Source organism: Astatotilapia calliptera, chromosome 20 (genome assembly GCF_964374335.1).
Source record: "Astatotilapia calliptera chromosome 20, fAstCal68.1, whole genome shotgun sequence".
Taxonomy (NCBI): Eukaryota; Metazoa; Chordata; class Actinopteri; order Cichliformes; family Cichlidae; genus Astatotilapia; species Astatotilapia calliptera.
In genome coordinates this window covers 6,825,794-6,838,958 of record NC_137441.1, presented here as the reverse complement: position 1 = coordinate 6,838,958, position 13,165 = coordinate 6,825,794, and the positions used below count along the sequence as shown (strand labels likewise).

The following is a 13,165-nucleotide window of genomic DNA, read 5'->3' as shown; positions in this document are numbered from 1 at the left end:
AGTTTCAGCTTGTTTTTTTCTTCATTATTGCTGCGAATTGTTCTTTGTTTTGTCTGTCAGTTATTTCTTTCAAGTGCTGTTCTTTTGTAATATTAACATTGATTTCCTCATAAAATTAAATTGTTGCAGTACTGAATTCATTTGTTTGTTGGCAGATTGCAAAATCGTTCTGGATACAGGAACGCATGGGGAGGATTGAAATCGACACATCACTCTTACACAAGCAATTTGCTGTTAAAGATCTTCGGACAGTTGGTGTCGTTGAGCCAAATAATACCCAGCATATTATGCTGAACCAGAAGATTGCACACAACTTCAGTGAGTACAATAAATATGTCTATGACTTTTGACGTGAAGCTGCTCATAAATATTGCCAACAGAAACATATAATTTTCAGCATTTTAAGAAGAAGATTAGATTTCCTCTGCAAAATAATAAGTATAATTTCCAAGCTGTAATGAAAAGCCATTCTTCCGGATTAAGTCAAATAAAGGAGCTTATTTCTCCAGTGAATTAGAAATTAGAACATGTGTTTACACAACCACCAGAGGGAAGCACTACACAGAGAGAGCAGCTTCTCTGCAGAAACAGCATTATTGTCAGGAGGTCCTTTGAATTTTTAATAAATTCGATTTTTATGCCCAGTTAAGAGAAAGCTGACCTGACAACTTTCTTTCAGGGTTAAAAATGCTGCCAGTATTCTCTCTTCAAACAATAGTTGAGACACATTTTGTGCAAAGCACATATATGATTTGTATTTGTGTCTGCAGGGGGCAGTATGTCACCAATCCAGCAGTGACATGACTGTCCATGGACTCTGCAGAGTGATTGTGGACTGGAACATATTCTATTTCTCATCTAATGGCCTTTCACTTTTGATTAACTGAGTGTATGTGGCTTGTATATTTCAAGAGCCATGCCAGGGGAGAACATTTCAGAAGCTTCCTCTCACAGGTCCTCCGAGTAGCACAGTTACCGTGAACCGATACAGATGTGGTGGTGGGCTGCTAAATGGAATCAGCATGAATGTGCAGACTGGCAACATAATTAGAGTTCACATATTCATAAAATATGGATAGGGGATCTGAGCGACAACGGCAGTGATTTCCTGCCTTGATACAGAATACTGTATCAAGGGCTCCTCCCTGACCTGGAAACTTTGATTCTGTCAGGCGCAGGAGCTGAGAGATGAGAGCCCGAAGGCAACTCAAGGCCATGCATCTTTTTGCTGCTAGCTTTAAAAACATTTGAAGAACAAGGAAAAGCATCTTCCTTTCAGTTCCTATTTATTTGGTCCTATTAATACCACTATTGAAAGTGTCATTTTTAATACAAAAAATTAAAAAGTTCAAAATGTCACTTAAGTGAAAGGCGATAAGTATATTCCCAGGAAAGAAAAGTGGTTGTGCATGTGTGTTTTAGTTTTCTGTTACTGGATTATAGTTATTAATACAACTATGTATAAGTGTAGAATCTATATGAAAGACTGCTGTAGCCTTCATGATGTTGCATATTGGTTTGTGAAGCCTTGATTTGAAACTGTCACCAGAAGTGAGCACATATGGAGAGGAGAGTGAAATGCTAACTATAGCAAGCTTGTCTGTAAGATAGACACAGATACCTGCTAATTAGTGCTAATCAGTTTTGGTCAAGCTACTTTGAAAAAGTAATTAGTTATAGTTGCCTGTTACTTCTTCCAAAAAGTAACTTGTTACAAATGAGTTACAATATTATAAAAGTAACTAATTACCAGGAAAAGTAACTTTAAAAAAAGTTTAAATATGGAAAATAATTTTGATCCCATCTTAAGTAAAATACTAAAATATAAATTAGTAAATATACTTGAAAATACTAAAGTGCATATTCAATTGTTTATTATAAAACTGAATATATAATTAAATAAATGGGCCCTTTAGTCGAAGGAACTAACAGCAAACACTAAACACTAAAGTACTGGGTATCTACGTATTTGGAAAAAGTCTTTCTGCTTGGTGGGCCTACCCCTCCTTGGCCGGTATCTTGGCAATAAGAGACTTAAAGAAATTTGACTAGACTGTTGACAAAGGCAGCATCAGTCTTTTTAACTCAGTCTGTGCTACAGATGTTTGCGGAGAAGAGAAACCAAGCTTAGACTGTTAGATGGCGTCGCTCCATTTCTGTTATTTGCTGAGCTCACGATAGCCTCACCTGGGTTTGGTCTGCGCCTGCTAGCATCAACACCGTCGTTATTGGTGACCAGCTTTGTTGCAGCTTTGACATTGAGAGGTGCAACAAAAGTAGTCGAATTGCTTACAGCTGATGTGGAAAAGCATTTTGTTCCAGGACATAAATCCCATTTCACATAGAGATTCTTGACGTTTCTCTCTTTGAGAGAAAAATAATGCTAAATTTGAATTAACTGGGATCTCCATGACTGTGCCTCTGTCTGTATATGTTTGTATGTGAACACTCGCCCAAGTCTACCTCTGGTTGGTTTACCATGACTACTTCACTTCATCAGCAGCACTCATGCAATTGTTCTCCCCCCCCCCAGCTCCCAGTAGGAGGAAGACAGCTTCAACCCATTGTGTGCTAAAAAATAGTCATGTGTAAAGATAACGGCATTGTAATAATAGAAAAAGTAATTAGTTAGATTACCCATTACTGAAAAATGTAATGTCGTTTATTTTAATGCCATTATTCCCATCACTGGTAGCCAGTATGATAACCACTGATCTATCAATCCCTCTATTTTCTGTGCAGTTTAAGCAGAGATGCCCCACATAATTACCTGAAAAACAGTTGAGAGGTACAGTTCAGTAAATACACTATGAAACTTTATTAGATGCACATTATTAGGGTTGGACTTCCCGTTACCTGAAGATCTGCATAGATTCGACAAGGTTGCTGGAAACATTCCTCAGACATTTTGGCCCATATTTACATGATAGCATCACACAGTGGCTGCAGGTTTGTCAGCTGCACATCGATAATGTGATCCATCACATCATGAAGTGCTCTATCAGACTGAGATCTGGCAACTGTAGACAGCATTTGAATGCAGTGAACTCACTGCCATGCTCAAGAAACCAGTTTGATGTTATCTAAGCTTGGTAACGTGTATCATCTTGCTGGAAGCAGACATTGGAAGATAGGTACATGTTACCATAAAGGAATGGGCATGATCAGCAACATTCCTAGTGTGGTGGTTAAACATTTCTTGGTTGGTACTAAAGAGTCCAGAGTGTGCTAAGAAAATGTCTCCCACACTATTACACTGCCACTAACAGCCTAACTTTCGATTCTATAATCTAGTAATTGGAAGGTTGGTGGTTCGATCCCTGACTGCTTCAGTCTGCATGCTTAAGTCAATGGATCCAAGATTTCCTGCCGTTTACACAAAATTCAAACCTTCCCAGGCATCTTATTTTGTCCGGTTTAGGTGAGTCTATGTTAGCTGTAACCTCTGTTCCCTGTTCTTAGCTGACTGGTGTGGTCATGTGCTGTTGTAGCCCATCTGCTTCAAGGTTCGACGTGTTGTTTGTTCAAGGATGCTCTTCTGCATATTTATGTTGTACCGAGTGGTTATTTTAGTTACTGTTGCCTTTTTAACAGCTCAAAGCACTCTGGCCATTTTCCTCTGACCTCTAGCAGGAACAAGGTATTTTCTCCTTGATAACTGCTGCTCACTGGATATTTCCTGCTTTTCAGACCATTCTCCAACAGCTATTCCATATTTAAAGTCACTTAAATCACCTTTTATCCCCACTCTGAAGCTCAGTTTGAACTTCAGCAGGTCATCTGGGCTAAATGCATTTAGTTGCTGATTGTGCAAAATTTTAACCTTTATAAAATTCTAAAGGGTGACTTAAAAAAAATCACCAATTTTTATTTGGTAAATGAAATGTAAGAATAAACGTGTTTATGTAACTGCAAAACATCATTTTTTGTGCTGTAACTTTGGTTTCAGTTTTATGACTTGGCTTTGGCTTCATCTCACAACACTGGATGTTGTGGCTCATCTGTAAATAGTATTTTATGGTCGCAGTGGGCCACGGTGGAGCCAAATTTGACACTTTGGATCTATATCAATGCATTTAAATTATTGTATTGTGTAAGCCTAACATCTGAACTGCAGTGATATATGAGTAACATAAAATGCTAATACCGAAGAAAGAGCATCTTGAGAAGTAATGGTTAATTACCTTTGCTGCACTGCTGCATTTTGTATCTGACTTTGAGGCAAATTTTAAACACTGAGTTTTGTTTTTGTAATTTAGAACAGACTTAGTCCAGAGGTGATTTCTGCCTGTTTAAAAACACATGATCTCCACCCAGATACATAAAACGGAATAATTTGGGAATCAGACTCCTCTTTCCTTCTGTCCCTCTCTATCCCATAGCACCCGTCCCTGCCGCCCCCGACACACATGCACACATAAGCGACATGCCCCTCCCGCTCTTGTTTGCATGCTTATCACCTGCCTAAATTCATGCTGTTTATTCGTCTCATATCTCATTTTTCGCCACACTATTTATTCATCTGATCCCATTAAACTGGGAGCCAGTGTGCATGCAAAGTCTCACTTTCTTTTTACAAAGCCAGGAACACCTCACCTCAGTAGACAGTGAGACTCCACCTCAATATAATAACATCACAGATATGTGATCAATAATTAATTAACAAACCCAGAAGTGATAATTAGCATCAGACATACATTGGCTCCCTTACTGTATCCACAGTGTCTTTAAAAACAGTGCAGTTACGCACTGAGGCAGATGGAACTAGACAGCTTGAGCAGTTGTGTTACTATTGTTTTGTGTTTTTGAGGGGTTTAATATGGTAATCAGCATGATCCTTATGGGCAAGCTGGAACATCAGCTGCATCAAGCGTGCATAGAACAATGCTGCATTGATCTGTGTACTTGTGCACTGCATTTAAGTACTCTACAGAAATCCAGTAGACCCTTCACAGCAAGATTGCAGCTCATATTGATTTTTTTTGCATTCTTTTGAAAACTATCTTTAGAGCACATGAAGGACGCTGATACAAGGTTTGTCTGTGAATATGTGTTAGGAATTTCTAAACGCTAATAGCCGTGACTCCTCTCTGGATGCCAGCACAATGTTTAAATAAATTATAAAAGATTCTGAATGTTATCATACAGAATGGTTTATTCCCAGGTCAAGTGTTGTTTTTGATGTGAAAGATGGACCCACAGCTTTCCTTAGGTAAATGTATCAGTACTCTTTGTAGTGTGTTGCCCAGTTGCTCCTAGTCTAAGCACTGATTTGGGCTGAATCAGGAGCCTTCAGCTTTCAGGCCTCTGCTCTGTGGAACCAGCTCCCAGTTTGGTTTTGGGAGACAGACACCCTCTCTAGCCTTAAAGCTTTCAGGTCTAGATCAGGTGACTCAGAGTCCTCCCTTATTCTTGCTGCAATGTGTTTGTGTACCACTCTGCATTCAATTGTTAGTTGTTAGTAAATGGCTCTCTTCCACAGTGTGTCTGTGTGTCTTGCGGCAAGTGACCACCTCCTTCCTGTTAAGAAGGAGTTCTTCCTTCCCACTATCTCTTGCTCACAAGGAGTTGCCACTGTATTATAGCAGGTTATTTTCCTTACACTATAAACCCCCTTGAGGTGACTATTGTTGTGATTTGGTACTATATAAATAAAGCTGAACTGAACTGAATCCATTGACTTGAGGGATTGTTGGCTGAATGGTGAAAATAATGTGAAACTGCTTTGTTATGCGCACATTTTGCTTCAAGTGAATATTTGTTAAAAAATAATATTAACTATAAACAATAAAGCTACCAGATACCTGGTCAGATAACAGAAGAGGAGTAAAAAGTGCCATATGAAATGGCGTAGAAGCAGAAAGTAGCATTAAATGGAGATACTCAAAGTACCTCAAAATTGTACTGAATTAATGTGATAGAGCTATACAGTTCCATAATTAGATGAGATCCATTGCGGATTTGTATGATCAAAGTGCAGTTCTGTTTAGATTGTGTGTCCGACTCATATGGTTATTTACCTTGAGAGCCCCACTGCATGCTGCCTATTTAATGACTGAAAATGTCGCACTCCTAATTAAAAGTACACCTGTGGCTTCATGCACCCGATGGGAAACACTCTCCATCTCCATACTCTAATTTGCCAGGGCATTGCCCAGTTTGTCTGAGTGCCAGCCAACAAAGGGCTTAATTTGCACTTGTGTGTGTGTGTGTGTGTGTGTGTGTGTTTCAGGCTAGATGAGACAGCCTAACCCTTACTCACGAGGAGACTAGTAGTTCTTCAAAATTGTTTTGGATGTTTGATGTTATGATTCGTCCTCTGTTGGTCCTGGTAAGGGAATTACTGTCTCAAGTCTTTAATGTCAAGGATTTAGAGACGTGATGATTACAGCTTTGTACCTCAGTGCTCCTCATTTAACATGATGAGCCCATTTTTAATCAGTTTGATGGTTTGGATTCAGCAGTTCAACTACTACTTCGGACTGCAAATGTTGAAAGTCACCCTTTTTATGGACAGTTGTTTAGAGTTACATAAGATTGACACTAGTTGCATCGTATGCCTGCAAGCAGCGGTCTAGCTTATCCTACGACTGGCTACATGCTGGAGGCAGTTGAAGAGCTAGCCTAGCTCTCTACAAGCATAACAAGGGAGGCTTTTCAACTTTTCAATTATTGCTTTAATTTGTTATTTTTTAAACATTGTTTTGTGGACTTGGAGAGGGCATTCGACCATGTCCCTCGGGGGGTCCTGTGGGGGGTGCTCCGGGAGTATGGGGTGTCTGGCCCATTGCTATGGGCCATTAAATCCTTATACAACCGTTGCAAGAGCTTGGTCCGCATAGCCGGCAATAAGTCGGACTCGTTCCTGGTGGGTCATGGGCTCCGCCAGGGCTGCCCTTTGTCACCGATTCTGTTCCTAATTTTATGGACAGAATTTCTAGGTGTAGCCAAGTGGTGGAAGACTTTCACTTGGATGGTCTCAGAATCTCATTTCTGCTTTTCATGAATGATGTGGTTTTGTTAGCTTCATTGGGTGATGGCCTCCAGCTCGCCTTGAAACGGTTCACAGCTGAGTGAAGCTGTGGGAATGAGAATCAGCGCCTCCAAATCTGAGGCAATGGTCCTCAGCCAGAAAAGAGTGGAGTGCCCACTCCGGGTCAGGGACGAGTTCTTGCCCTGATTGGAAGAGTTTAAGTATCTCGGGGTCGTGTTCATTAGTGACAGAAGAAGGGAGAGGGAGATCGACAGACGGATTGGTGCAGCGGCCACAGTGATGCGGACGCTGCACCGGTGTGTTGTGGTGAAGAGAGAGCTGAGTGTAAAAGCAAAGCTCTCAATTTACTGGTCAATCTACGTCCCTAGGTGAGGGACCTATGGTCACGAGCTGTGGGTAGCGACCGAAACAACAAGATCGCAGATACAAGTGGCGGAAATGAGCTTCCTCCAAAGGGTGGTTGGCGTCTCCCTTAGAGATATGCTGCTCCTTCACATCAAAAGGAGCCAGTTGAGGGGGTTCGCGCATCTGACAAGGATGCCTCTTGGGTGCCTCCTGGATGAGGTGTTCCGGGCATGTCCCATCAGAAGGAGGCCCTGGGGCAGACCCAGGACATGCTGGAGAGATTATATCTCTCGGCTGGCCTGGGAACGCCTTGGTGTTCCCCTGGACAAGCTGGATGAGGTGGCTGGGGAGAGGAAGGTCTGGGCTTCTCTGTTTAGGCTGCTGCCCCCACGAACCGGCCCCAGATAAGCGGAAGAAGATAGATGGATAGACATATTAAAAGAACAAAATACAATCCACTATTAAGTGAATGTTAGAGGTAGACGTGTGTGCACATTTTAGAACAAGTCATTATTCTAAAGATAAACTGCTGTTGCAGTTTCATATACCAGCAGCCAAACATGAGAGTGGTATCGATCTTTTTTTTTTTGTTTTTTTTGCCTGTCCCGTTTGGCTCTTTTGCCATCAGAATTATTGTCTAAAGGCAAAGAAAGATGCCCAACGGATTTACTTTACCAAATTGACCATCCCAGCCTTGCCGTTATGGTCCATTTGATTCACCTTTTATTGTTTATTTTATTTTCACTTGCTGAATACGGGACAGACTTGACTGGGGGAAAGAAGGGGAGAAAGAAAGAGGGAAAGAGAAACAGCTGAGAAGAGGGACGGGGGAGAAGGGCAAAAAACAAAAACCAACAGAACGGGCAGAGAAAAAAAAATGCATATATCAATCACCTGGATCACCTGCTGAGAAAGAAAAAAGAAAACAAGCAGAAGAGAACAAGAGTAATAGAATAAACAACATCACAATGATATATGGGAATATGACAGTAAATACTAAATATTAAACATTATTGTGCAGCACATAAGATCAACAGAACACAGTGTGCTTTGAGGTAGGAGCCAAAAAGGGTGTAGTTTGTGTGTGTGATCACCCGTGTGTACACCTGTGAGCATGGATGCGCTTGTTTTTAAAAGGTCCCTTCATGTAATGATCTGCTAGAGGGTGTGGGGGGGCCACAAACCCGTCCTCCAGGGCATGAAGCAGGTATGGAGGAGATCAAAACTCCAGACATCCAGAGGCCCCCAGAACACAAGAGACCAAGGAAGACCAACAGAGGGGCAGCCGCGCCACTGTCCCAGAAAGAGCTGAGGAGAGTCCCAGATGAGGGGTCACTCAGCAGCCGCGGCGCAGAAACCAGGGGGGGTTGCAATGACGCGTCCGTGAGCTCCGCCGGCAGCCACCTGTGCCTGAGTGACTGAGCCCCAGGCCGAGAGGCCGGGGGCACCCCACCTCCGAAGTGGCCCGAGCGAGCCCCAGGCTCCAGGCCCCGATAAGCGGCCGCCAAGGAGTGAGCCGGTGTGTACCTGGACGCCCATCCTCAGACACAAAGAACCACCAACGTACCGCCCCGACTCCGCAGCAGCAGGGAGGCCCCACACTCCAGACCGCAGTCGGACGGCCAACTCCTCCTAGCCCCCCCGCTCCAGCAGGCCGCAGAGAACGGGGGTGAGAGAAGACTCCAAACCTCCCTCCACCCGCTCATTGTAGTGTTGATGCATGTGTGCATTTAAAACCCAGGAGGGCATGGAGCTACCTGCCAGAGAGCAGCAGGTAAGCGCATAGTCCCTCCTGCTAGCCCTCAATGTCTACGTGTATTTAAAATTGAGAGGTGGGCAACGACGCTGGGGGTGAGGTGTACACCCTGATGGTAATTTGGATTCCGTGTATCGTGCCCACCCCCAAGATCCTATATGTATGTGTAATGAGAGTGTGATTAATGTGAATGTCTAAGTTGTGGGATAAAATTGAGGCAGAGGCAGCCGGAAGGGGACAGGGGGGGGGTAGCCTCCTCTGCACCCTGGTGACACACCCCTACTCCAAGGCCCTGCATGTGTGGGTGGTTGTGGTGGAGCGGGAAGAGGGAGGCAGCTGGAGATGGGGAGGGAAGGAAGGGAGGGGCAAGTGACCCAGCTCCCCCGCTGACCCCAGTAGGCACCCCCATTCTCTGCGACCCGCCAGGGAAAGGGGGCCCAGGCCCATCCAGACCGGGGCCCAGTGCAGCAGCACCGCCCGGCCCCACAGAGCCCGGGACAGTCCACCCGATCTTTTCTACCGTTGAGAGCAAATGTGTGAACAGACGATCAAACTATTCAGTCAACATGTCTTAAACAACATGATCAGCATTCAGAGTCGAGGATTTCTGTTACTTAGCCTCATAACATATTAAATTAAAATTGCCAAATCAGAGCCCGTGTGTCAGACTGGCTTAAGTGAGTGTATTTTATAGAATTCACTGTTCATATTACATACATGTCTAAATGCTGATGCTCATAATGAAGTCTTCTCACAGCTACTGAATTATGCAGAGGCATTTCCTATAAAAAAAAAAAATCACATCAGCTTTGACTTGATAGAATGCAAATTTGTTCATTTCCCTTAGGCATTTGGAAGAAAGTAATTAAGCAAAGGACCCTTTGTCTTCAGAATGCTTTTTGAGTCATTTCATCGCAGGATAAGAGGACTATCTGTCAAGAGAAAAGCTTTCATGTACCATTGAGTGTGTTGACTTTTTCTAATCTATTGTTCTCCTAGACATTTTTCTCAAAAGTTTTCCGGTGCAACCGGGAGAGCTGAAGGACAAACTGTTCATCATTAATGAGAAAGATGGAGGCCTGTCTGATGAGCACATCACCTCTCTGAGGAGGTATGACTTGGTGCCAAAAAAACGCTGATTTGTATTCACTCCTTATAGTGTCACAACTGAAGCTGAGAGGTGAACATCTTTTTGTGCCCAAGTCCGTGGGCGGTTGATGTGTGTTTTCATTGGCAGAGGTAAAGCCTTTGGAAACTAGATGCTAAACAAATCATCAACGGGGATGTGGGTCCATGTTACTGCCAGGACAATGTGAAACAGGGGAAACCGCTGCCAATTCATGTGAGGAAGAAACACAGCAGTATTCACTGTGTTTTAATACTAAAGAGCAGATGCCAGAACCTTTTACTAGAGCAGCTCACTAATAAAAGTTTTATCTCGGGTTATTTGCAGAGATGGAAACTATTGACATGCCCTCAGGAATAAAACACAGCAAGTGGGTAAAATGCTTCCTGATTCTTACCTGCAGTTTACTTAGTGACTCTGTGTGCTGACCTCCTGGAAGGCAAAACTGATCTAATGTACTGTGGGGACGGTTTTATATATTCTGTGAAAACATAATATATATTTTAATGCGTGGTGGCGTCGTCCTGAGGAATACAATCTTGAAAGAACCACTCCCAACAGGTGCTGCAATATTGATGACCGGTGCTACTCCGGTGGCACATAGGCTGACTCGTGAAAAGGCGAATGTCTATGGTTTGAGGTCACAACTCACAGGAATGACAGAAGTAGGAAGCCCAGTTTAAGACGAGAGAGAGGTTCAAATTCAGTGCAAGTGAATAAATGGCTCTTCCCATCAACGTCTCGCTGCTTTATAGAAGCTCACGAGGACCATCAGCGTTACTTGGCTTTTAATCACTCGCCTTTCCCTTGGCTACTAGAAGTCAGTCTAATGGCATCGCTTCATGGGGCCAAGCAAGAAAACATGTGATGACATACCTGAACAAAGATCAAAAGGGAGAAGTACATATGACAAAAAAAGGAAATGTAACATAAAATTTTAAAGTCAGTCTAAAGGTCTAAATGTATGCGTCTTTTTCTGATGCTTAAACAACGACTGATATTAGAGATAGCTGCACTTGATGTGTTTTTACCTTTTTGACATGGCGACACGTCATATTCAACTCTTTACTCTTTTTTAAAGATTAATAAGTTGAAATAATTCTCAGGTTCATACAGTACTACTATTCTTAGTCAAATGTCGCTCTAAATTTCACACACGGGCCATACTAACAAATATCTCTATCAAAATAAAAACAAAAGACTGTAAATATGTACAGCTGACACAGTGTTGTTAACCAGTAGAAAATAAATTCATAGCTCCACATACAGCATACTGTTTGAGGATGGGCGCTTTTCCCCCTTGGCAATAAAATATTCACCGTGGCACAGAAAAAGATATCAGTTCTGGAATGAAAATTTCTGCTTTTGATTGTTACCAAGGTTTTCTTCATTCTTGATTTTAAGTTGTTTTTTTTTCCATGTTCTATGATTTTTTTTTTTCATTTTTAATTAGAAAACTATAAACTCTGTTATTTGTGTGATGTACTGTCACCACTCTTACCTAATGCTTGCACTGGGAACTATATATGCATCAGGTGGACATATTGTAGCTCCATGTGTGGAAGATATTAGGGTGTATTTGTTGACAGCACCATATCAACTTAGAAAAAAAATCTGCCTTTGTTCAGTTTATATATAATTGCTGATTGCTGTCGGTGGCCAGAAAAGTCCATTTCTGAACATTTATTGACCTTGGACAATGACAAATTACTAAATAAATTGACTTAATCTTCATTAATTACACTTGCCTGTCAGATTTAACCACATAGCTTATCTTTTATCTTCAGCCCCTGAACACATTATGACTAAAAGACAAAAGGCACATAAAAAGCAAACAAATCAAACATCAAATTTTGTAAAGGAATGTACGTGATATGAATGTAGGTGAGAAAAATGTGTAAAATTGATTAAAACTGAGAGGCATAAAAGCCTAACAAGACTAACCGTCCCAGATGACATACAGGCAAATATGAAAAAAAAGGGAAATGAACATAGACATCTCATATGACATATGGCATATAAGCCCAGAGGCAAAAAAGAAATCAGACATCACGTTGGCACTGTTGTTTTTCCAGCAGCAGCAGATTTCTACAGGATGTTGAAGCAAGTCTCCCAAATCAGCTGGAACTTATTTTCCAACCACGTAGGAAAGAAAAGACTGATTGGCAAATTCACATAAAATTGAAGGACCCAGACTATTACAGCCCTCTAAACGGGCTCCGTATTTATCCACCAGATGAATATTAATGACTAAATAAGCATCGAGTTTTACGAATATATTTAGGTATTACTGATTACAAATTAAACTCAAAAGACTCGGATAATCTGAAGTGTCAGGACTATGTGAGTGTGGTTTGATTAGACCGGACAGACAGAGAGCAGACAAGTGATTGATTAAAGCTCAAAAGAGTATGAAATCACCTTTTCAGAACTAAGCCTCAGAGGAGAAAGGGGGGAAATAGCAGGACAATGATATACTCAAAAAATGTTTAAAACTGTTGTTTGGCAAGAAATGTTCATTGTGAAACCATCTGATTGGTTATTTTAACAGGTAAATAGCATCTGTATGTAAAAAGAACAGCAAACATTTTCTTCTTATTTATTTATTGTTTTATGTTTAAGGTATGTCCCCACCATGGAAGATGTGGAAAGGTACAAATCCTACAAAGGACCTGTAGCTGAACTGCATATTGTGGACCAGTACATGATGGAGGTACAATTTTTAGTTACATGTATCATCTTCATATGCAATTAAAAATTAGGTATACACGCTCATAACATACAAGCTCGCTAACATAAAACAATAGGAATGGTTACAATAAGATGCAGGCCTAAAACATCAGTGTTCAATAAAATAAACTTCTAACTTGTAGCTGATCAATACACACACTGCATTTTAAATTGTACAAATGTTACCACTAAATTCATTACAAACCAGTTTTTT

General features: G+C 41.6%; 1 protein-coding gene across 4 annotated transcripts in view; it reads left to right on the top strand.

Annotated features, from left to right (window-relative positions):
- Positions 1–13,165, top strand: part of LOC113013209 (uncharacterized) — a 52,831-nt gene that overhangs the window by 6,439 nt on the left and 33,227 nt on the right. For all 4 annotated transcript variants that reach the window (XR_013904147.1, XM_026153930.2, XM_080295057.1 and 1 more), the window contains exons 8-10: positions 156–318; positions 10,095–10,206; positions 12,844–12,934. Coding sequence is in view for 3 of the 4 variants with exons in the window: in XM_026153930.2 (XP_026009715.2) it covers positions 156–318; positions 10,095–10,206; positions 12,844–12,934 (366 nt within the window). In the remaining variant the exon portion in view is untranslated. The remainder of the gene's footprint in view (positions 1–155; positions 319–10,094; positions 10,207–12,843; positions 12,935–13,165) is intronic.